General features: G+C 34.8%; 1 protein-coding gene across 2 annotated transcripts in view; it reads right to left on the bottom strand.

The window, feature by feature from the left end:
* CRISPLD1 (cysteine rich secretory protein LCCL domain containing 1) overlaps positions 1-26,801 on the bottom strand; it is a 38,807-nt gene that overhangs the window by 1,424 nt on the left and 10,582 nt on the right. For both annotated transcript variants that reach the window (XM_045186124.2, XM_053930448.1), the window contains 12 exons: positions 18,220-18,338; positions 17,748-17,880; positions 16,168-16,283; positions 15,363-15,463; positions 13,554-13,694; positions 13,325-13,385; positions 13,158-13,224; positions 12,831-12,961; positions 11,291-11,334; positions 11,123-11,195; positions 6,853-6,928; positions 2,200-2,330 (listed from right to left, as the gene is read on the bottom strand). In XM_045186124.2, the coding sequence (XP_045042059.2) occupies positions 2,200-2,330; positions 6,853-6,928; positions 11,123-11,195; positions 11,291-11,334; positions 12,831-12,961; positions 13,158-13,224; positions 13,325-13,385; positions 13,554-13,694; positions 15,363-15,463; positions 16,168-16,283; positions 17,748-17,880; positions 18,220-18,338 (1,193 nt within the window). The remainder of the gene's footprint in view (positions 1-2,199; positions 2,331-6,852; positions 6,929-11,122; positions 11,196-11,290; positions 11,335-12,830; positions 12,962-13,157; positions 13,225-13,324; positions 13,386-13,553; positions 13,695-15,362; positions 15,464-16,167; positions 16,284-17,747; positions 17,881-18,219; positions 18,339-26,801) is intronic.

Raw genomic sequence — 26,801 nt, 5'->3', positions numbered from 1 at the left:
TAGAGCATAGTTAGCAGCTGCGATTCAGTTTCACTTGGGGAATATGGAGATGCTGCTTTCAATACCGAGATCTAGGTTTATTGTCTGACTAATGTGGTTAAAATAAACTGCAAGTTAAAAAGATGGTGATATTTAAGCAATATTTTAGGCCACTAACATTATCATTTCCTAAGCTTGGCAAAATTTACATTTTTTGCTATCATACTTATTAATATTTTTAATATCTATAGTTTCACAAAATATCTTAGAAAATTTAATGATCAAATCTGAAAGATCCCAAGAATTTTTCCATTAAAATGAAAACACACACAGCACTCAATCTCATTTTGGAGGTATTTTAAAACAAATTAAAAACAATATAGAATCATACATTTTACTCCTTTTTAATTATTTTTATTTTATTTGGCAATATCAATCAAGGTATGTTTTGTTTAAATATGTAAAATTTAAAACAGATTAATAATACCATTAGTCATTATTTATTCTAATCAAATGTATACTTTTGAAGTCTTTATACTTTTCGCATGAAATTTTATTTTCTTAATCAAAAAGGGGTTAGGGACCAACACAATGAATGCTAAGAGGAGACAAAGTACAATTCCTTTTCTATATTTATTCATGTACAAGAAAAGGGCAGAATTTTAAAGTGAACAAAGCATATCACAAATGTGCACACAGAGCAAACATTCACGCCAAGTTTTTTATACAAATAGCCACTCAAAAGCCATTTTATTTATAGAACACAGACTGACTAAGTTCTAGGAATGTGTTTTCTTTGTACACAGTGATAATCCTGGGAAAATGCAGATTTCTGAACCTGAGCTCTGAGACTGACCAGTTAAATGGCCTGGGGCACATCAATTAACCTCCTTGGGTCTCAGTTAATATGTCTATAAGTTAGGATTTATAGAACTGACATTATTGGGTTGTTGGTAGATCTGAGCTAATATACTTAAAGTGCCCAGGGCACCTGAAAAATTCAGAGCAGATTCTCAAAATAATTATTCTAAGTTTTCTTAGGCTATCACCTATCATCTTATTGTTTCTGAAATAAATTTATCCCTGGTTGGTGTAGCTCAGTGGATTGAGTGTGGGCCTGCAAACTAAGGGATCGCTGGTTCGAATCCCAGTCAGGGCACATGCCAGGGTTGAGGGCTGGCTTCCCAGTAGGGGGTGCACAGGAGGCAACGACACATTGATGTTTCTCTCCCTTTATCATTCCCTTCCCCTCTCTCTAAAAATAAATAAAATCTTTTAAAAGTACATCACTCAGTTTAGCTTAGAAAACTGCATATCAAAATCTTATAACTCAAGAATCTACTTTATATATCATATCTGCTTAAGGAGATAAGCCAGGTTGTAGAGAAGTCACCTTAATGTAGTCTCCTCTGGAAAGAGATGCTAAACATAAATCTCTATTTTTTATGAAGATGGCACCCAGATAGTTTTGTGGAAGGCAAGCTAGATACCCTGCAGGGCATACCCTTTAGTGTCCTTTAAAGAAATCTTACTATAATGTAAAACTTCCATTGCCATTTGAAGAACTCACTAAATATCTAAAAGCGAGGGAGTTCTCTGCATCTATACAAAATATATGAGACAATATGATTTCCACAAGTACCAGTGGTTTGAACAGTCACTATGGGTTCTATTAACTTTTATTAATACTCCATAAAGTAAGCCACATGTCTTCTCTCAAAATATACACCAAAATATATAATATTAATGAGACAGATACTATGAGATGACCTGAACTAGTTCATTTATGTACGTCATATTAGCCACCCAACATCCAGTCAAAAAGAAAATTTGATTCTGGGGAAAACCACACCCATTGTTTTTGTCAAATACTTTGTCAGATAACTGGATTAAAGAATTAGTGCCTTGCTCACCTAGAAAGAATTACATGTAAAAACTTAATCTGGAAAATTCAAAAGAGGATAAAAGATATTTCCTTATTATAAGATCAGTTAACAAAAGAATGCTTCTGACTTGTAATCCGATTTTCATTTTGATTTTTATAAGCTTGCAGGAGACAGGCACCTCTGGTACTATAGACTCTCCCATCCCTGGAAAACCTACTATTACAATCAGCAAGGGAAATACCGGCTCAGACGCAGAACCTCAAACCCACACGGGAGTGAGTTTGTTGTAAAGCAAGCATAAAAGCATAAAATATAGATATGATTTTCAATTTACCTTTCTGAGGAGATTCCATTCTGAAAAGAAGCAGTGTAAGCCTTTCTTTTGTCCACAGGCATAACGTCAACATACCCACCGTGATTTCGAACCACCCCGGCATGAACTGCTGCTCTGCAGATACTGGACAGCTGAGGGGACAAGGGAAAACCTGCCTTTAGGAAATTCCTGCTGAACTCATCCAGCTTACTCTCCCGTTGTGCTGAAGTTACTGATGTGTCTCTACGTGGATTCTCAGTGAGCAGCTACAGGATGTTTTGTGAATAAAGAAATGTTTCAAAAATCGCAAAGTGAAAGTCACTTTTGAGCAAGTGTGAAGGCAGAGTTTAAGGGTGGTTGCAGTGCTAAAATTCCCCCTACCATCTAGTCTAGCAAACACAAGCCTAGCCAAATGGAAGGCTTTTTCTGTTGTTGAAGTAATAAAATGCAAATTAGCTCCTTTTATTATTAAGTTTCAGCCTTTGTTAGTCCCCACTGGAGTCACTCTGACCTAATGTTCAGTTTTGACTTAAAAAGAGCTCAGACACATTTCTGTATACCTCTATGGTCCCTTTTCCAGAACACAGGTATGTATTAAATTGGGAGTTTTTTCCTTATTAAATAAATATAATCTCCTCAGAGAAAATTTACCCAACGAATAACTCCATCCCCCTGAAAATATGAAGAACAATCATGGCTTCCACCTGGATTTGCAATGTCTATCATCACCCTGGTTTGAATGGTCTCACGTGAGGTACTGGGAAATTTCTACAATTATTACATTGTGCCAGTTGTATAATCGGAATTGAATGGGATTTCTATGGAGGAGAAAATTATTGTTTCAGGTCCAATACTTTCACATTTTTTAAACTATTGACTTCTAGAAGTCAACTCTTTCTTCTCAGTCCATAAAAGTCTTCTCTGGATTTTAACATTTGATTTAATCTAAATACTCTGCTGAAATGTGTCAATAGCTGAGTACAGCCCCAGGAAATTCTATAAATGAAAGACGAACCGTTTCAGTGCCACGTGACCCACCTCATTTCCCCACGGGTCTTTTCTGACCCCACTGGTGTGCTCTTTTCTTATCTCCATGCACATGTGAGTGGCTTAACGTGCTGTTGAAAGATCACATGAGCATATGCACCTTACGCGACCGTGCTTTATTACTGTGCTCTGAACCTTGCAGCATCTGGCAGTATTTATTAGGTCAGAGAGCCCAAATGCCAAGCTGGTCTACCCTTTTCATGTTTTGCTCTTTTACAAAATGCCATATATCTAAAACCTCATATCCTTACTGTTAGGAGGCATTTCATTCACCAATTAAAGGCTCTTTCTGAATTAATGTTTGCATCCATTATGGCTCGTAACAAATGGAAATAAAAATAATTCTATACACATTTCAGTATTTATCTTGCTTCATTAAAAGGCATTATCAGCATTTTCCCCAAGGAAATAACAGTGCTTAGATATAACTTTTACTAAATTTAAGCACTTAATATGTTTTGAAGCTATTGTTTTGCCCATAAGTATGCTGTCAGCAGGCATTCCTATTTAAGTTGAAAGGTCAGAAGAGATTTTCTGTTCATGCCTACATTTTGTAAGCATTAATATATCATGAAATAAAAGAATTTATCTGTGAAACCAGTGAAACATTTTTAAAAAATACACAAATTAACTTCATTTGTCACAAATGGGAAATAAAAGTTAAAGCAATAAAATGTATGTTGCAACTCTATCAGTAGAAAGAGAGAGAGAGGAAAAGAGAATAAGGTGGGTAAGGGGAGGAAGGGAAGAAAGAAGGAAGTTAACGGATTGGTTCTCGTCTGTCCACATCTTCTATTTAAAGAGGTAATAAGATTGGCAGGTAATAGTTGAAGCTCTTTCTCTGCATTTATCAGTGATAGTCAACTCTATATTCCCAGCTTATCTTGAAAGGGTCTACAAAATAGTACATAATTATCTACCTTATTATTTCACTGAAATAGGAAGACAAAATGATCTCAGGATCAAGCTCTAACAAATCCTTCACTCTGACAAAGAGCTTATTAGTACAGAAGTGTGTAGGATACGGTGAAAGATTTTCACCAGATGTAAGTAAAATTAAAAGTTTGGGTGCTTAAAGGAACAATCTGGAAAGAATGATTTCTTTGGAATTCTATGATGATCTAGATATGCTCATTCACATACACTTATTAATTTGTTTTTTTCTACAAATATTTATGTGCAAAGTATTTGCCTAGTTTCTGATGTTAACTGGTGCTCTAAGTTCTGTTAAATCAGGAAGCCAACCTATCTTGTCCCCAGCTTGCCACCCATCAAATTGTTGATGAAAAAGTGACACATGAATTGCCTAGCTGCTGTCCTCAACAGACTTAAAAATTAATCGAAGAGATGGGGAAACAATCACAATACTTAACCGAATCAGCTAAGTGCTAGCAGGAGAAAACAAATAGGGTTGAATGAAAGGTGACGTCATCCTTTGATTAGGAGATCTAGCAATACACTTCACAGAGAAAGTGCGTGAAGAGTGATCATGTTTTCGACAGATAGAAACGTAGAAAAAGGATGTTTTTAAATAGAAACAAGATACAAACAAATGTGAGAAGTATCAATTTAAGATACCATCAAGATTAAGCGGCAGATAAAAACATTGCAAAACTGGACCTTGGAAGAGACTTAGATTTGGAGAATAATTTCAATGGTAGGACTGAACTGAAAGAAACACCTTTACCTAAATGAAATTAGCAAGAGAAAAAAGGTGGTGGCATACGTATTTCAGGCCACTCTCCACAATTGTTATTTCCATAGTATTCGACTAAATATATGCATCAAGTGTATTATTATCTAAGTTTGATTTTCTAACTCACTGCTTTAGAAATCTGTAACAGTTTCTAAATGTCTGCCACATAAAATATAAACTCATCAGCATGCACTCAGATTTTCCGTTTAGATGTTTCAAGAGCTGGACCCCTCTCCCGGTCCACTTAACTGGCCGCAGCCGTTTTCAGTTTGCATTCTCACCAGCTCAGAGACAAGCAGACCTGCATGCTGTGCTCGCCTGCAGCTTGAGTGATCTCCCCTGCAGTCCACATAGATGCCATTCACCCGCCCCCTCAGCCCTGATCCCCTCTACTAGAATGTGTTCCTCATTCCTCTTTAGGAGCCCACGGTTGACACCTGGCTCAAGAAGCGCTCATCCATACCGAAGCTATCACAGCTAATGTTCCTTGTCCAATACCAGGAATGTCATCCATTACAACATCCTCTCAACTGATTTCTTTTTGTATGTATTCTAGTGTATTATCTGTGATTTTGTGATTTTATTTTTTCCCTTTTTTGTTAAATTTATTGGGGTGACACTGGTTAACAAAAACATACAGATTTCAGCTGCACAATTCCACAACACATCATCTGTACACTGTACTGTGTGTTCACCACCCCTAGTCAAATCTCTTTCTATCAGCATTTATCCCCCCTTTACTCTCCTCCACACCCCCTCCCCCTGGCAGTTACCACACTGCTGTGTCAGTGTCCATGAGTTCTTTCTCTCCCTTTTTTTCCTTTTTTGTTTGTGATTCTATGCTACTTTTAAAATGCCCCTTCGGCAGTGAAGATACTGTTCATACATTTGACAAATTCTTAATAATCCAGTTTATACTTCAAGTGCTAAAGAACCAAAAGGAAGATTAAAGAAAAGCAAAATGCATTTTAGTTCCCAAAAAGGTTCCAGACTATTAAGTGTCTAATATAAAATATATGGGTAGGATATAAAGAAAAATTTTATCTAACTAAATTATTATGCACCCATATATATATATGGATATTTTGTTTTGGTATTATTAATGGTTAACTCTTCTGAGAATTCATATATCAGCATAGAATCTGTTTCCTTATTCTGTATAGTAGCCCCCCCCCTTATCCACAGGGGCTACTGTTCCAAGACCCCCAGTAGATGCCTGAAAGAGCAGACAATACCAAACCTTGTATAATCTATATATTTCCTATATATGCACTATGATAAAGTTAACTTTATAGATGAGGCACAATAAGAGATTCACAGCAACAATACAATAGAACAATTATAACAATATACTGTAATAAAAGTTATATAAACATGGTCTCTCTCTCCTTCTTCCCACACCCCTTCAGAATATCTTCCTGTACTGTATTCATCTTTCAGTGAAAGGAAGCCATTTATGTCTTCTCTTTGGCATGTCCGAATTGCCGACATCCCTACTCTTCCCTAGGGGCCATGATGAAATAAAGTGAGGGCGACTTGAACAGAAGCACTGCCATACCATGACAGTTGACATGACAACAGTGACTTATGGGAGGGCAGCATCTACAGCATGGACAAAGGGATGAGTTGTGTCCAGGATGGGACAGAGCCATACATAACAAAATTTCATTGTGCTACTCAGAATAGCATTCAATTTGAAACTTATGAATTGTTTACTTCTAGAATTTTTTATTTAATATTTTCAGACCATGGTTGGCTGCAGGTAACTAAAACCATGGAAAGTAAAACCCTAGATAAAGGTGAAGGGACTGCTGCATATAAATGTACATATACATTTAAATGTGTTTGTGTATGGAACCTATGGCATCTGTACACACACATATGGGCGTTCACACACAAATGCTGAGAGCTGCATAAATTAGAATACTTACATCAGAATAAACTCGAGTTCCAATTACACGAGCATAATGTGGATTTGCCTGCATACAGTTGCGAGGGCAGTATACTCTGAAAAATAAATATATATTTATAAATACTGAGTAGCTGGTTGTTTCAATCTTTCTCATTAGCAAGACATGTGAACACAAAAGTAAAAACTCGCATTCTAAACCTTACTAACTTTTTTCTTCTCAACTAGGTCAATTGTAAAAGCCACACACTGGACACAATTTCTTCTGCCTATACTATCCACTTCCAACACAAATGTGTTTCCTTTTAACCAGAAGGCTTTCTAATGTAGAGATTCAAAGCAGAAGGAGGCAGCAGGAAGTAACTCTGAGTATCTGGGTATTTGGTACCCAATGTGTGTGAAGCATTTACTGAACAGGTCACTTGGAAAATTCGAATCCCTGTTTGATTCATACATCTCATAATTTCTTTTCTCTGTGTTCACACCTTGGCTATCTCATCCAATTTCATGGTTTCCATTATTATCTATAAACTGTTGATTTCCAAATTTACATCTATAGTTGAGACCATAATTATTAAATTATTATTTAATAGTAAAGTTTGTATTTCCTACTGTTTATTCCATATCTTCACCTAAATCTAATAAACTTCTTGAACGTAGCATGTTTGAACACAAATTCCGAATCTCTGCCTCCCAGCCCCCAAATATGTTTTCTGTAGGTTTCCTGAAATAAATGACAACTCCATCATTCCAGATGCTCAGGCCAAAATCTTTTATTCTATCTGAAATACTTCCTCTTATGTCCATCCTTACACCTTACATTCAACCCGCCAGCAATTTCTGCTGGCTATAACTTAAAACATATCCTAAATTAGACCATTGCTAAGCACCTCATCACTGTAACTCTGGACTCTATCACCTGACATCTCACTTACTGCAAAAGGCTCTCCTACGACCTCCCTGCTTCCTACTTGCTTCCTCCAATTTACTTTTTCCACAGACTTATATTGAAGCACAAAAGTCCAATCATACCATTCCTCTGTGCCAAATACTCCAGTGACTTTCCATCTCATTCAGAATAATAAAATCTATGCAGTGGTCAATAAGCCCAGCATATTTTCTCCTCCTATTTCCTCTCTGACCCTATATCCTGCTCTTCCACCTTCTCACCCAGGTACAGCCACATTGGTCTAATGGTTATTCCTTAGGCCTTTACACTTACCCTTCTGTCTGCATGGAATGTTGTTTCCCCAGATATCCTACAACCTGCCTTACTGATATCTGATTGGCTTAGGCACTTTTAAAAAGGGCCAAGAGCTATTCTATTTAAACATAGGGTCCAATTATCAGTGTTTAGTCAATTACATGATATTAAAAAAATTCACTCCCAGAGTTTAAGAAACTGTCAAATGGCACTCCTTTTTTTAATTGATTGGGTCTTCTGAGTTTATTTTCACTTCCCTTCCCTTCTTTCTCTCTCTCTCTCACTCTGTCTCTCTCTCTCATACAAAACACTGGAAAAAACATAATTCGCTTTACATATCAAGAAAATGACTAAAACCATTCTTTGATGAAGGCATTGATGATTTCCCAAAAACTATTCTGAAAACTCCAAAGACAGCTACCTTTTCCAATTCAAGCATTTTAGAAATAATTACATTTCTTACTTAAAATTCTTATTTCTAAAATGTGTATAACACTGTACAATATAGAGTGCATATACTTCCTATAAATCTAAACCAGAACCATTTACATATAAGTAATAAATGAATCTAAGCTTTTATAACTTTGAACTAAAGGTTTGATTTTTGTAAGGACACTGTTGGATGTCTCTGTAGGAGGAAGGGTGTCTCCACTGACTGCAAAATTTTCTCCTTGTCTTTGAGAACTGTTGGGTGTTCAGTGACCACCCTATGGTAGTAAAACTATCTGTTCTTCCCTTAGGATCATGCCGTGTGGGCTCTACCTTGACCTTATTTAGTTCTTGGTTTATGTAAGGTCATCAGTAGCTCCAAACTGAATTAGTTTTTACTCTTGTGATTTCTAGTCAAAGAAAGATGGGAGGAAGTTTTTGCTCATTTGTGTTCTAATCTCTGGTTTTAACACCTTGTTGCTACTTAGAATGTAGATAGTGATCTAGTAAAAATGTTCCTTTATCTACAAATTACTTGTTAGCTTTGAATGAACATGCTGATGGATTTTAATAACTGCTTTAACACCGTGAACGTGCAACAGGTTTTAAAAATCTAATTGTTTACAGATATATGTAAAAAGGATAAGATTGCCAATGACACACACAGGCACACATATTTTCTCCAAGGTCACGGTACTCAATATTAGAGACAGTTTATTTTGGGCTGATTTGCTAGCTATAGAACCTCTCAAGGACGTGTTGTCCAGGTAAATGTTGTTTCTTTGTGCTCAATTTTAGTTACTACTCCTTAATTTATCTTTTCTTGGCATTTTCCCCTTGAATAGATTTATTCCTCAACTCATTAAGTGATATAAAAATCTAAAACAAATGCAGCATCGATATGGTTCCTTAAAAGTCATAAACTGTCATATAAATAATACCATTATGAACTAATTTATGAAACTATTAAAAATTTTGTATTCGGGGTAGAAAACCTGTTTCATTGGGAGGGGTCAGCTTTCCAGTCTAATTAAGGTCAAAATTGTGGATAAATCATTATTTCTGCTGATTTGTTAAACTGATGACAGTAAAAGTTAAATTTTAAAAAATTATGTCATTTCCCTTGTGGGGAGTAGGTCCTTGTATTTCCCTTCCTGAGATAAGCAAAGAAATAGAAAACTTATTTATTAATATTTTACTTGAATGATCTGTTCTTTTTGAAACATGATTGCTATTGTTCCACATATACATTCCAGTGTGATTCTTACTATGTAGTCCTCGTAAACCTTGTCACATGGTTGAGATAGGGTCTAGCAAAATACTGGTATGTAGTAGATATTTAATGAATGTATAAATGAAAATCTAAATTTTTTGCTTTTTTTCATTGTATAACAATGCTAAAATTTCCCAGCTTCACCTACCAATGTTTTTTTTTCTCTATAAAAATACAATCTGTAAACATAGGGGTCTCAGATATCGGAAAAAACTTCCACAAAATTTTCTAAGATTATAAAACACGCCACGATTTTAATTAAATCTGTAAACCTAGTAAGAGCATAGTAAGAGAAGCTCTGGTAAGAGATTATACTTTAATAACAAAGATATTTGGTCTGTGCTTATAGCAGCCCATGCAAATGAAGACAGAACTCTCACAACCTGTATGAACATACAGATTATAGGCATGAGCCCAGCTACCTCGAAGCAGCAGAAGGTGCTTGGCATGTGGAGAAAGAACACTAAGAATGCCTGGACCTTAATTTCAGTGTCTCTGATTATATTTTGTTTGCTTTTTTCTTCTGTTGATTATGTTCCAGTTAAAGGTGAGATCATATGGTATTTGTCCCTCACCGCTTGGCTTATTTCACTTAACATAAGGCTCTCCAGTTCCATCCATGCTGATGCAAAGGGTATAAGCTCCTTCTTTCTCTCTGCTGCATAGAATTCCATTGTGTAAATATACCATAGTTTTTGGATCCACTCATTTGCTGATGGGCACTTAGGTTGTTTCCAGTACTTGGCTATTGTAAATTGTGCTGCTATGAACATTGGGGTGCACAGGTTCTTTTGGATTGGTGTTTCAGGGTTCTTAGGGTATATTCCCAGCAGCGGAATTGCTGGGTCAAAGGGCAGTTCCATTTTTAGTTTTCTGAGGAAATTCCATACTGTTTTCCACAGTGGCCTCACCAGTCTGCATTCCCACCAACAGTGCACTAGGGTTCCCTTTTCTCCGCATCCTCTCCAACATTTGTTTGTGGATTTGTTTATGTTGGTCACTCTGACAGGTGTGAGATGGTACCCCATTGTGGTTTTAATTTGCATCTCTCTGATGGCTAGTGATGCTGAGCATCTTTTCATATGTCTCTGGGCCCTGTGTATGTCTTCCTTGGAGAAGTGTCTGTTCAAGTCCTTTGCCCATGTACCATAGTTTTTTGATCCACTCATTTACTGATGGGCTCTTATTAAATAAATAAATAAATAAATGATGCCTGGGCAACATGGAGCTTGTGGTAGCCTATGGCTCCCTGCTGCTTAAGAGTTTGAGATCACACCCTTTGAACCTTAGAGACACCAGAATTTTAGTTAAAACCAATTACCACAGGACAAGAGCACTGAACACACTCACTGGTAAAAGGGAATGCGAACATTCAGAAAACATTACCTTGGGCAGTGGGAAGCAGGCTTATGGAATGGGCAGAGCTGCTCCGCCGTTGTCTCACAAGTGACAGCCTGAACTGCAGAATTCAAGCACAAAACAAGGGGCAAATTGTTTGGAAATAGTAACATGCAACACAGTGGTAAGAAAGTTAAGATGAAAAACAGTGCTAACCTGTTACTTTAGAGACTGTGAAGGAATTAGCAGAATGATATTTGCTGAGGATGAAAATAAAAAATGTCAATCGCTTTTTTATAAGTATCATCATCTACATAACTTCTACATGACACCATAGAACCAGATGATTTACTCTTTCACAATAGTAAATACAAATTAATATTGTAAAAATACTAAATAATAAGTACCTTATAGCGGTGTGCATTATTTAATTCCCCTAGTAGGCAGTAAAATGTCTACAATAAATGAGTGAACCCTTCATTATATACATTAGTATAAAACAGAAAAGTAAGAATACGTATACCAGTAAATATCAAAAATTTCATTGGTTTATCTATATCCAGATTTTCAGAAGTCATCTACTGTACAAGGCAAGGCTTCTTTGTGGTGGTACTTTTGTATGACACACCCTTCTAATTTTAGGAGAATTTCCATAATGAACATAATCAAAAAGTAAGTTAAGTGAAAAAAATAAATAGGATAAATGTTTTATAATCTAAAATCCAGTATGCACTTACTGAAACTGATAACTAATATTTATTATTTATTCAAGGAAGTTAATAAATATTTGCTGAATGAATCAGTTAATATATGTTTTTATGAAGCTTTTACTTGAGAGTGATGGCTAATAAGTGAAAACTATACATCCAGCCTTTCATCAAAATTGATGTAACAGAGATCATCCCACAAATTTGCAAGAGTTTTTAATAAATTCTTATCATTATGAGTTCCAGCTTTACTGTGAATTTTCATGTAATTATATATTTACTAAAGAAAGAAACTGTGTCCTAAAAAAATGCATTCCCTATGAGGTTCAGTAATGTTTATTTTTCACAGAAGAGACATTACAAAATGTTTCCAAAACCCTAATTTTTCTACTTTTTATAGAGTATATATATATACTCTATATAGTATATAAAATATACTAAAATATACTATTTAGTAAAAAATATACTATTTAGTATGTATAAAAATACTAAATATCTTATAGAGTATATATATAAAAATATATATACTCTATAAGATATTTAGTATTTTTAACATGAGAAACATTTTAAAAGCAATCAATGCTTTTATGTTGGATTAAATTACATTTAAATGAACAAAAGAAATGTGATGTATTACATACTTATCAACTTTTCAAAATGCTCTTTTACTAAGTTTATTAACAAAGTTACTGTTGCAGGAAATAACCTATTCTCCCTTAATAGGACAAGTAGAATATGCAAATCAGTCTTCTCTGCAGTATTTTCTGTTGCACTAGAAGAGTTTGTTGGCTCACATTGGAAATAACTGTAAGTTTGTACATTCTTGAGGAAACTCTAGAAAAATTGGAGTTTCAGCAAGCTCTTTAAAAGCAAATGGGTTCAACTTGAATTTAGATGCTTTTTCATCTATTTGTCTACAGAAATAGCCAAAATGAACTTCAAAAATTGCCACCTTCTCTCTTCATAAATTCTATGCTTTGCCCCCAAAGAATCTACCTCATTGTTACAATATGAAATCACCTGGTCCAAAAGAGCATTTGGGTACTTACCCAATTGTTTGAACACCGTTTCTATTGGATTTGATGAAATAATGTTTTCTTCCTTGTCTGGTGATATCTACCCAACCACCATCATTGTCCACTATACCATAATGAATTGCAGCTCTACAAATACTGGATTGCTTAGTGAATAAGGGGGGAAAGATATTAAAATATTAGAGTCCTGCATAAAATAGAGCTAGTTTCTATTTATATCACTTTAAATTAGACAAACTTTTCTGAGCAAAATATCTATACTTAAATTATTTTTCAAATTAAAAAAATCAAGTATTGTATGAAATAACTCTACCCCTAAATAACTGTATTTATAATACTTACCATTTCATAATATACACTGCCGATAACTTTAGCTTTACTATCCAAACAGCCAGCAGGGCATTCATATCTAAGTGAGAGAAAATGAGGACATTCTCTGAATGTCAGTATACACTGAAAATATTTCTTACAGTGTGTCAGTTAATTTTGAGAATAATGATAGATATTACCGATTGCAAGTTGTTCCTTTGCACTGATCTCTTAATCTTACTTCACAAGAAACAATTTGGGCTAAAAGAAAACAAATTAACTTAGAAAATGTAAAAGCTGCTATAATTCTTCACATTCAGTCTAATGCCAAGCTTTTACCTACCTAAAAGTATTAAAGATATTTAAATATAGACAGATATGCCACCTACGTAAGCCTTAACATTTTTGTCAATAATGAAGGAGTCTTACACATTTGTTGGGTGCTTATAACTTCGTTTGTATTAATATCATCTGCTCTTGTCTGAACATGGGTGTCGTGGACTTGTGAATGCTGCCGTTCAATTTCATTGGTTTCTTCTTCTCGAGGAGTGTAGTACCTCTCTGATCCTTCTGTTAGAGAATGGAGTTAAGAAATATAAATCCTATTTAAATGTGTGCAAATTATCGAATAATGTTAAATCTTTTTTGTGCCTATTTAACATTTAAAAATCGAAAAATCAAAACTGTTTTTGGCACCAGTTTTGACTTGAGGCGGTGCTCTTATGCACTACATTGGAGTAAGGGAAACACACATAAGCCTTGAGTCCTTGATTTATTGATGCTACCCTTTGGCCAGTGTTAAATGGAGCCATTTCTAAACTTTGCTTATATTTTAACACGTAATCAGTGACTGGTTATCATAATGACAACATGATGTCTACCCAGTGATCTAATCAAGTCAGGACTTAGCGAATTTGAATTTGTTTACCCAAATGAAATCATATCTTTAATATTTTGGGGGGAATCACATTTAAAATTCTTCCATAAGGAAATTCAGCCTAAGTAATGGTTGATATGCCCTTGTTATTTATTACAATATCAGTATCAGTTTTCCTAAAAATGTTCTTCCCTTTCAGATGGAAATTCAATGCTCAGAAATTTAAACTCGACAATGAAAATTAATGTCAAACTTTGAATTTAATATTTTTTTCAAGTTGCATTATATCAAGGGCTTGACACTGGCACGTTTCGGATGGTGTATTATTTTCATGTGTGTCTAAGGATGCAGAACCTAGAAAAAGGAAGTCAGAATACAGTCAGGCTTAAGGAAAACATAGTGGCCAGTGGTGAAGGGGCAAGTAGATTGGAGGTTTGGGGGTAAAGAGGACAGAAACAGACAGACTGACACACAGTGAAAAATGCTTCCAGGAATTAAAAGTGGCTCATATAAGAGAGTGCAATACATGGTCACTTCTTGTCTTAATGAGCACTGAGTCACTAAGGGGCGATACAAAGGCCCACTGCCCTATAGGTCCTGAAAAAAGGAATGCACTTATTCGCAGATTTTCTAATACACTTAGTCTGCATGAATCTTCATTGAGACATCATTAACAAAAAAGTACAAGAAAGTAAAAGATGTTCATACGGCTGGATACCCAACCAAAGCTTGATGACTTTCACAAAGCTCTGTCACATCCATTTTATCTTCATGTGCTATAAATAGGACACCATATTTGTAATTACCTTTAAGACATCAAATGTGTTTGAGAGCACTATTTACAATAGTTTTACAACACTATTAAAGCTTTTTAAATTATTTTGGTATGAAATATTGTGTACCCTACAGTGAAAAGCAGAGAATGAGTACAATACATTCAGTATGGTTCAAGTAAGAATTATAGTATTTTGGGAAAAACTTTTAAAGTGCTAAAAATAAATTGTGTTAAATTGTTAACTCCTTCAAAAATAATTAGTTTTAGAAGTAACTCTAGTCAACAATATATGAAGATGGCTTTTCAGAAGGTAAATATAGCTGTCACTCTGAGATAATTCCAACTACAGTTAGAAGTTATCTGGAATAATAATGAAACTTTCCTTTAAATACATATTGGTCTAAAAGGCATTAATATTATAAATATATTTTGAAATATTCTAAATGGTTCCTTCATAATATTTAAAACAGAGCTCTAGAAACTTTTCAGGTAATTAAATATACATTTGTTTTTTAAAACAGAACTTAATGCATGAATTAGATTAAAATATCACTCAAATTAAATAGCATGACACAAGAGCACATACCTCTGTAGCACAGATTTTCTCTACAGCCTCCTCCAAAGCTAGGTGGGCAAGCGGAACAGGGTCTTCCGTGTTTGTAGGGAGCGTGGCCCCACCAGTTCCCCCTTAAAGAAAAACCAGCACTCTTTTAGAAGGTAATCTAATAGCATCATTTATAAGACATTGCAAAATATTACTGTGTAAGAATCTCCTAAGTGATGATTTTGAGGTTTAGATTTAAGATATTTATGTCTTTTATCTTTCGTTTACTAGGTTTAAGTATAAATTGTTGCCTCGTTCTTTTGAAATACACTAAATAATTTATTATGCATGTTGTTAAAAATTACCAGACCAAACTTTTGCAAAACACCAAACTCTGCTATGGGATATTCATCCACATTTCATTTGTTTTAATAAGAACAGATTGTAGATGTAGCTTTGACCCTACATACGATTGCATAATATTTTCAGTGTAATCATTTGAATGGACTTTACATAGGTAAATGCATTTCTCAGTTAATCTGTAGTTGTGTGTATCTAATAAATCAAAATTACTGGATATTTACACAATGTAATAATTAACTGAGCAAAACTGAAGGCATAAATATTATCCCTGTCTTTACAAAGATCATATGTTCAACTTTTTATTCTTTTTAAGTACCAATTTCGTATATCAGGCAATCATAATTATTATCATATTAAGAAAGATAGGTAAAAACAATATACTTCATTAAAAATACAGACAAAATTAGAAAAAATCAGAAATGTAAAGTAATTTTTATATTATTTGGAAAAATTTACATACGAAAGTAGTGTTTTGTCCACTTACTTTGGGGAATAATTACAGACCAAGTAGACAGCCTTGGGCCATATCTGCCCCCAGATGTTCATGTTATGACACAAGTTAATGGCACAGCCTATTCTGCTACTTGTTGCCCACACAACCTACATGAGAGAAAAGAAGGTCTCAGAAAACAGAAGTTGAGATGAAGCAAGACACAGCATATTGAAGAGCAAGATGTATAAAACTGAACTTGAGAAATAAATATTTGTCATTCAAAATGAAATGAAGCGATGTCAAAGAGGATACTTTTCCTGAGACTTTGAGAAGTGCTGAATTCAATTAAAATAATAGATCTACAGTTCAATAACCCAATCTGGCTATAAAATGTAAGCATTGTCAAAATACAAATTTGTTCAATAATTCAAAGTTATCTCCCCACAAACCTAAATTCTGTGTTATTATTTCTATGAAGAAATGTGCCAAACAAAAGAATAGAATTTCTCATCTTAAACAGAAAGTATTGGAGCAAAAATGTAAGTGTTCGAATTTCTTACACAACATGGTATTTTCATCGCGCCACTGGTCATTTGGGAATTCAATCGTGATCTTAATCTTGTCACACACAAAGGCATGTAGAAGAATCTGCTTTATATCCCCTAATAATCAGCCATAGATGTTCTGGAAACTCAGATCTGTGGTGAGCTGTATCTAATTGAATCTGCCTTCAGCTATGTGATTTCAAAGTTAAAACATAGCTAATACCAAATGTAAACATTAAATTTAAAAGTAATCATCACCCAGCTCTTATTATATGAAATGTTAAAGGGATTTATCTAAGAAAAAGATAAAAAATATGAACAATAAAATGACAACAAACTCACAGCCATTAACAACTGAACCAAAAAAAACAAAAACAAAAACAAACAACTAGAACAAGAACAGAATCACAGAAATGGAGATCATATGGAGGGTTATCAGCGGGAGACAGGGAGGTGAAGAGAGGGGGAAAGGTACAGAGAATAAGTAGCATAAATGGTAGGTAGAAAGTAGATGCGGCGGGAGGGTCAGTTAAGAATAGTATAGGAAATATAGAAGCCAAAGAACTTATATGTACAACCCATGGACATGAACTAAAGGGGGGGAATGTGGGTGGGAGGGGGTATGCAGGACGGAAATGGAATAAAGGGGGGAAATGGGACAACTATAATAGCGTAATCAGTAAAATACATTTTTAAAAAAGAGAAGTGTTTTTTTGCAAACATGTAAATACCAAATATCATTGGTAAATAAAACTATATTTTTAGTCTTTAAAAATTAAAAATAGTGATACCTATTTTGAAGTTAGTGCATTTCTCCCCATATGCATTTGTTGGGGCCATATTAAAAATGTTTCATAGGTAAAATCATTGCAATAATGTCTTTTTAAGTATATGTTTGGACACTTTTTCTGATCATTACTTTTATTGTTTATAGAAATTTCTATGCTTATTCTACATAGATCAATAATGAAATAATTAGTAACCATAGCAAAAGACATAAGAAAGACCCAAGTCAGTAGCCTAAGTTCTCCCTTAGTTATACAAACTCAACTTAGAGAAATGAAATATAACAAACCCAGAACACACCTGTGTATAATGAGTGCACACAGGACCAGAGCATCTGAATGGGCAATACGGGCTGCACTCTTGTTCATATGGGTAGCTAAAGTCTCTCACTTCATCATACCATGCTTGTACATGAAATGTTGGGGGCCTATACCTATTTGAAATAAAATAACCACAAAGAGCAAGTAAAGTTGGAGAAAACTTAAAACCAAATATTGAACATAGATTGATAAAGAAGGATAGAGATATTTTTGTCTAAGTTATTAATCTTAAATAGTTATGGCCATTACATTACCATTATATCAATGATATAAAACAAAAATAAGTCTCTAATACTGCTTATCATTCTTGTATATTTATTTTTTATTATTCATGTTGGTGTGATTGCTTGTTTTCCTTTCAAGTACTAAGCCGATGAAAATGAGCATCATGCATAAATAAGCATTTCATTTCAAACATTTTTTCAGAAACAAAATGTTACATTTTAAGCTACCTTCCCCAGTGTGCTCCCAAATTCTGCCCAATTGATGGAAGCAAGCTTGCAGGCCCATGTTCCCACAAACAAGTTTCAGCCCAGGACTCTGCTGATCTTTCCAGCTCGACATCCCATGTCTATAGTTTAAAACAAAAAGAAAATATAGACACAAACATTTAATGTATGTGTATAGGTTGGACATTTCTTCAAAATATGGTACTTCTCAATTCTTACATTTTTCTCCCTTCTTTCTTATTCATAAAGTGAACATCTTAGTCTGGATTCTCACCATCTCTCACCAAGATTTTTAGACTTGGCCTCTTACTTAATCTACTTGCTTCATCTCTCATCCCTTCCAATCTGCTCTAACACATGTTTGGAATTGTCTGAGTAAACACAAACACACTTAAGTGATTCCTCTGGCTGAACACATGCAACAAATCCCTGTGCATGTGAATTCCAAGCTCCGTGAACCCACTGTTCCCTATCACGAACCCTGCTATTCCTTGTTCTCACTGGCATTGTTTCCTTTGCCTAAAACATCCTTCTCCCCATCATTTGTCAGACAGACCTCTACTCTTCCTTCACAACCCAGCTTTATGTAACACATTCTTGACACGTTTTCGATTCTCTCAAATGCCAACTATTCCCTTCCTGGGGCCCCTGAAACTTTGTTATACTCCTTAGCATAACAAAGTTTAGTAGCTATTACATTGCAATGTTAGTATTTGTGTATATGTTTCTCTCTTTCTTGAGACTGTGAGTTGCTTGGGAAAGTTACTTAAATCATGCTGGTGTCTTTGGCCTATTTTTTTGTGTCATATGGACAAGTTGGTTAATAAATGTTTGTTGAATACATGAATGATTAATGAGTCTAAATCTTGTAAAAACATATGTGCATTTTCTATACAAAAGTCAATGTGGGTGATTAAGCCACACTTTAAAAATAATTTGTAAGGAAATAATTAAAATTACAAATTATTACTGAAATGATTTTGCCTACTACCTTGGGTTTAATACTTAATTTGTTAATTTGATAAAGAGACAGTGTATTGAGTGTGGTGGCAAAAACACAGGTAGTATGGGGTTCGGTCTCTGCACAATACTGGGTGTTGGGTGTGTAAAGAGGAAAGGAAAAGAGTCCTGGAATGAGAACATGAGAACACAACCTAAGGAGACAGCAAGGAGACTAAACTGATGTTTAGGAATTTAAAATCCTAGAACTTGATGAATGACAGAACTTGGTAGATGGTGAGAGGGAACAAGTGTGGACTTATAAGTTTACCAAATGGAGAAAATGAAAATACATTAAGAGAAATGGGTTGTGGTGGTGGAAATGTTTGTGTATTTCTATGCATATTTCAAGGGTAAGGGGTGAAGTGTCTGTGCTACACACACTATACATGTCGAATAGAGAGTAGACACGTATGACTGGGTTCTAGGAGATAAAATATGCTCAGAACATGAATTCTGAAGTTATTCATTCAGAGATAAGTTTCTTCAGGAAGATGATACAGAATGAGAAAAGAAATTAAAAGAAAATTCTGGAATATCAAAATTGAAGGGGAGTAAAAACAATGAGTCAGTAAAATAAACTAGGAAAAATGGGATCAGAAAAGTTCAGGGAAAACTGAAAAAGGATTAATTATAGCAGTGAAGGGTTAAGAGATTCCAGGAAGAGCGAGCCCCAAGGGCAATGCCAGAGAGAGGTCAAGAGAGATGAGGTCTGCAAAGTACTAATCCATGATTAAGAGCAATCTCCCCTCTACACTAAATAGGGAAACAGGAACACAGAGGGTTAAAGTGACAAGAAAGAGAAAGCAAGGACAGCAAATGTGGCATCTTTGTTAATAATATTTTAGAGAAAAAGAAAGGAGAGGGGGCAGAGGCTTAAAAAGATAAGATGCCAGAATTTAGGGAGAATGTGTTTCCTGGCTTTCATTTTTAGAGGATAGCAGAAGCCTAATGATGACTAATCTGAAAGGAAAGGACACTTGGGAGAGAAAGAAAGAATGTGTGTCAGAGGGAAGTTTCTTCATTCATTCATAGAAATTTTTATAAATGAACATTCCTACTCATTGAATTGTGAATCTGAAATATGTAAATTCATGTTTTAAAGCCAAAAATTAGAATATGTATATTCTCTTTTTCTTTCTTTCTTTTTTTAACATTATTTATTTATTTATTTTTATTCAGTTACAATTGTCTGCATTTTCATGCAGAATATGTACATTCTTATTATAGTAACTTCTTATTATCTAGCAAAACTACAAAAATATATATTTACATGTAACTAAAAAATTAAGAGCATCAAAATGCTGATATTCATAAAAGCTTTAATTTTACTTTGAATTTATATCAAATATTCAAGATAAAGGCTTTGTGATATAAACAGTCCTTTATTTTCCAAACATGCACATACTATTTCTTAAATTCACTATACATAATTAAATACTTTTTGTAATTATACAAAGATATAATTCAAGTTGCTGTCATTATTACCCAAACAAATTAGGTAAGAAAGAAAAAAAAGAATTTGGCTATAAAACCCCAGAAAATGAGCAAGATGCTGATTTCCTTTTGTATCCAGTAGGCTGGAGAGAGAGTCATCCCTCAAAAGCAAGCAAGTTTTCAGGTAAAATTTTCTGAAAAGTAGTTTGTCCTTAAGAGACAAACAAATTCTTGTATTCAGTCTCGGAAATCAGGTTCTCGCATAGCACTTTGGTTACAGATAGAGTGAGACTGCACTTATCAGTAGGTTTCCGATCCAGCAACCACATGTTCAAAAAGTAGCCAAGAGCAAGAAGAAAAACAAACAATTCCTAGATGGCTTAAATAAATGCCTGAGCCCTGGCTGGTGTGGCTTAGTGGATTGAGTGCAGGCCTGTGAACCAAAGGGTTGCTGGTTCGATTCTCGGTCAGGGCACATGCCTGAGTGACGGGCAAGGTCCCCAGTAGCGGGGGTGAGAGAGCCAACCACACTCCCTCTCTTTCTTCCTCACTTCCTTTCTCTAAAAATAAATAAATAAAATATTTTTAAAATGCCTTGAAAGCACTGTGATGATCCTAAAGCAAAAAGGTGGAGTTGAATCGCCTCCCCTTCCTTTCAACTTGAGCTGGACAGTGACTCCCTTGTAATGAATAGAATGACACTGAGAGGCGTCTCAGGCTGGATTAGGAAATACAGCTTCTATCTATTTGGTTCTTCCTCTTTTAAGATACACATCTTGGCCAAAAAATTAGGAGCCCAGCTGCCCTGCAGAAGTTTCTGGAAAGATCATGTGGAGCGACCACACAGAGACACAGAGAGATGCAGGAGGAGTTCCTCGTTTGTGTTTTCCCAGCCCAGGCATGAGACCTTTAGTGCACAGGTCCAGCTCACTGCAAACACGTGAAAGACCCAGTGAGAACCACCCAGCTGAGCCCTGCGAGGAGAACATAAGACCCGTATTCAAGGTCACTTAACTCTTTTCTGCACATGGTGCTACAAACTTAGATGTCAGTTTTTCCTATGAAGTTGAAGATGGATCCTTTTTGGAGAGGATATACATTCAGCCAGTCCCAAAATCACAAAACATGTTATATTTCAAAAATGTGTTTACATATCTGCTGTATAGAAATTAAAATAAAATCTAAAACATTATTGAAATCCTTTAGGCTAAGTTTTCTTACTTGTAAAATGTATCAATTGCAATAGCAGATAACTCAGGCCCCTTTGAGGACTAAAATTCAATAATTATATACTGCGCATAAGCTGTTATTATAGCATGACAAGTTTTATATCTAATCCATTAGAAATAAGGAGGGAAATACATCAAATAAACTATAATAAGGGTAAAACAGGGACCTACATTAATGGAAGCACTGAAGCAGAGAAGACTGCAACTAGAATTTTCTATCAATATTTAATAAATATACATTAATGACAATTTCAAAAGTAATTATCTACTTAAAGTCTAATTAAGTATAGGTGCTTAGGTCAAATTTAAGAATACAAAGCAAGAAGTTTCTTTAAAAAAAAAAACTTACTAAAAGTATAACTGTCCTAGAAAAAATATCACCGTAACATAACTGCATGGAATGTATATTTTATGCTACAACATTACATTTCAGGTTTTAAGACCACAAGTAATTCATACCAATCCCATTTAAATGTAGGTTAGTCTCTATACATTTCTGTTTAAATTCAGGTTTGTAAATTAAATCAAGATGGCCTGAAGGGCTTCTTTTTATCCACTCTGAACTATTCACCCAGCAGTAATTTAAAGCCAAACCACACTTAAAATTACCATTTCTTCATAAGATGGATACTTGAGGTGTATAGAAATAAAAACTACTCTATTTTCCACCTACATCCTAAGATGTTCCTTCTTAGAGCACAGTAAAGCATTCAACGAAGTTTTACTACTGAAATAAACAGAAAGAGGTTGACATTCTTTGTCTCCAAAGATACTTTAAGCCAGTTCCACATGGAGGCTCCATCATTGTGCATGTGTATAAGAAATTTTAAATATTACCAAAGAACTTTCAAAAGTGAGCCTAGGAATATATAGTAATTTTAGTGCTAAAAATGACACATTGAGATTGTAAATTATGTAGTTAATTCCACTGACTGCTATATTTAGAAAGTATGAATGACTATATACAATTCTGATTCCTACCTGAATACCTGCTATATTGTTTTAATTAATAACAGACAATCAGTGAAGGCTAGAAATCACTCAACAATGTAGTTTGAAAGAGAGTTAATATGAAAAGGGACTGAAATAAAAACAGAATTTACTTAATAAAAATTGTGTATTAACACATGTTCTTACACTTTTAAACTTCCTCTCCATCTGATGCAATACACCTATACAGATGTTTTTTCCTCTGCTCAAAACAGTTTTTAAACTCATCAATTTTGATGCCTTTAGTGCTCCTGCCATTTTTTGTTTCACCTCTTCCACACTAGCAAAACGTTTCCCTTTGAGGACTTTTTTCATTCTGGGAAACAAAAATATGTCTCTCTGGGGGTGATATCAGGTGAACAGGGAGTGTGGGGTGTGGGGGGCATGCCATTTTTGGTCAAAAACTGTTGAACACTAAGTGTAGTATGGGCAGATGCGCTCATAAATCACCCATCATGAAATGGGCAAATGCGTTAAAAGTCTTCAAAAAAAATTCACTAAAGCTGAACATAGCCTCTCACAAAACACCAGCTGGTACACTGATACAGATGAGTTCCTAGAACACTCACCTATTGGGGGAAGCCTGTACTACAAGGGGCCCACCCTCCAAAAGATAATTCCTTTTTTTGTCCCTCCCCCATATTGCTGGTTTACCAGTACATTAGGCAAAACCAGTACTCTGCCTGGGGCAATGGGTGCATGATGCAGTGTGGAGGTGATGTTTTATTGAGTTGTGTACTTGAAACCTGTACCTCAGTAAACAATAAAAACCAGTACTGTGAACTAGGCAAAAACAGTCACTAGTAATGTTAACTTTTCTTTCCCTTTGACATGGGAATAGTTTTCTCTCTTAAAAATGATTCAGTATTTTCAAATACATCCTTTTTACTACAGTAAATTTATAGCTGTTTCCAAATTTACATCATTTGAAAATTCATGGCCTGGGAAATGTTTAATCTTTATAGCTTCAAAATTATTATAGTGCATTAAATAAGAGTTGAAAGCCAATGTTAATTAGTCACTAATAATTTGTCTACAGATGAGCATTTTCTTGTAATTTATGCTTCAAAAATATTAGTAAAAACTAAAGTGAAAGGTGGACTATTTTCAAATAAAAATCCACATTAATTCACACAACCGCTAATGTTAGAGGCACTTTGTAATCATTATCATTTTAGACTGTACTAAAGAACATGGGGTACAGTTTTGTGACATTATGTTTTTGATGCACATTCATGTAATTAAGGCTTCACACCCAAATCATCCCAGTGGGATGGTATGGGAAAAGATAGCAAGCATCAATTATTCCAAAAAGTTACTGGGAAGCACTTAATAGTGAAGATATCATGATAAGTAGCCTAACAAAAAGACTATCCCAGTGAGCATGACAGTGAGGTTGTTAAACAGTTTATTTTATAGTTACATTCACCAATGAAAACAATATATAAATGAATAAGGAAATTTTAATAGGAAATTGCCTGGCATGGCCTGACATGTTTAAATGCACACAGGAATGATGTACTGAATGGAAACTCTCATATAATTCCATAATTTAAATGTCATTCTAAGTAAGGAAATATCGAATTGCAAGACTTTTGCCATTCTAGGAAACCCACCTAAGTGGACGAAACTACTATGTCTTTTCAAAGACATGCTGAGAAAAATGTCTTTAAATAATTAAGATATACTTAAAAAAAAAGGAAAATAGTAATTAATATAATTAACAATTTTAAAGAATATCTAAATAATATAGAAATAAAATTTTAATTCATTATACCTTTTTGCAAAACTGATATAATTTTAATGGATTTCTAAGATAAATCCAAAAAAATAATTGGTCTTTGACTATAATATCATTAGGCAGCTGAATTAATAGCAACACTGGTCCATGATATAATTTGCTATTTAATGTGGACTTTTAAAGTATGCACTGCTCTCTGGCAAAGTAATAACATGAAATAACAGTGGTGTTAAAAAGGCAATTTCTCTGGAAGTCCAAATATAGACTGGAAGCTTTGGTCTTACCTTCCTACCACTGAAAACTATAAGTAGCATCATAAAAACTATTTTAAAAACTATCTAAGTATTTGAGCTAAATTTTAAAAGATGAATTCCACAAACATCCTTCTTTTGCAATGTATGTATATCTGCACACTTTACTCAGAATACCCCCTACATCTCCAAGCCTACTTCAGTTCTGAGCTGTTGGAAATAACAGCAGCACTCCTGCTTTCAATGGCATTGAAGGTCCCCTGCCTGGGGCTATGTTTTCTTGACATTTGTAGGTGAGGTCATTAGTGATGAATTTTCCTCTCCTTTTCTTATATAGACAGAAATAAAAGTACGCTTGCAGTTGTTCAAATTATGGATAGACACATGATCCACCCTGGAAGTTTTTTTCATTACTATCGCAGTCGTGTATTTTCAAATTTATCTCATTGTTATGTCAAGTTTGGTTTGTTTCCTTATCTGCAACACTAGGAGGCAGGAAAAAAAAATCTCTTCAACTTCTTTTAACTTTAAAATTCCATTATTTGTATTTATAGTCTCTTATAAAATGCCCCACGTTGCTTGCAAAACAATACAAACTGTAAAATAATCTTTCTTTTGATAATTAAGGGCATTTATTAACTAAGAAGAAAAAACTGTCTTGTGGTTTTCAGGACTGTAAAACCAAGAATTATATGTTTAGAGCAGAGCTCAATTGTTTCTGAACCGTCTTTATTAGAGAAAGTTTTAGTATTATCCAAAACTGATAAATACAATGGAAATGTGACTGAATAAGACAAGAAAATATTCTCAGTAAAAAAATAACACCAAGCCTCTCTTCAGTTTAATCCTAAAAACCCAATGGAAAATCTTTGAAATAAAGCAGTTTTCTACATTGGGGGGGGGGAGTAATTTTACCTCCACCGCTAAAAAGAACAGCAGGATTTTTCAGCCAAGTCATGAACAGAAGTCGTTGGACAAAATCAGACATACAGAGTTATCTCTTTCTACATACCACCTTTAGAAGATCATTCTTGCTGGGCCACCACTTCTGGAAAAATAGGTTTTCAAATTGTCCATTCTATGTCAAAATGAAAACACTCCCAAATCACTGTTGTGTTTCCATATTTAAATTAGAAAGTGCAATTCAAAAATCAGATGGAATAAGTGTCAATGTGATCCTCTCAACAGCAATAACTTGACCTTCACGGACCAATTTGTTATTTTATGGAAGCAACACATTTGACAGTTGATGAGATTTCAGATTTAAATTTTAAGTATATCACCTCATTATAAAATCGTTAAAGCCAACTTCTTTTCTCTCTGTGGTGGGAGTGTAGGACTGTAAAGAAACTGACAGCAATGAATTAAGTCCATCCATGCTGACAGGGTGCTTGATGATTTTGTGCACCAACTCATCTGGTATGAAAAGCACTGTGGAAAACAGCAGCAATACATTCCTAACAACTCAGAAATGACCTCAGGTGTTTAACTACTCTGCTTCACCTCTTTGAACAGTCTTTTTTGTTGCAGGGAAAATGCACAAGACTCAGATTTCAAAGGGAACACCTGTGTTAGTGGGCAGACAGGTCTTGCCAGGTACTGAGAAAGTGGCAGTACCTGGGGCAATGCACTTATGAGGGTCTCCCGGAAGTTAGAGATGTGAGGCAGATGTGACAGTATTGTACTTAAAATCCACTTTAAAACAAGGCCTGAAAGTCATAAAAATGTAGCAATCTAAAATTTTAAGAAACTGCCTCTTCATTTTATTAAAATTAAAATAATTCTTTAAATGGAAATTTAATATGTACACTCACAAGATGACTTCAGTTAAGCCCACTGTTTCAATGAGAAACAGACAGACTGAATGCACGACACAGGGTAGGTTGTCCTAGTGAGGCAGCAGAGTCATTAACTGGACACAATCCTTGCATTTCTACT

Source organism: Desmodus rotundus, chromosome 8 (genome assembly GCF_022682495.2).
Source record: "Desmodus rotundus isolate HL8 chromosome 8, HLdesRot8A.1, whole genome shotgun sequence".
NCBI classification, from domain to species: Eukaryota; Metazoa; Chordata; class Mammalia; order Chiroptera; family Phyllostomidae; genus Desmodus; species Desmodus rotundus.
The sequence above is the reverse complement of the archived record's forward strand: the minus strand, read 5'-3'. Positions and strand labels throughout refer to the sequence as shown.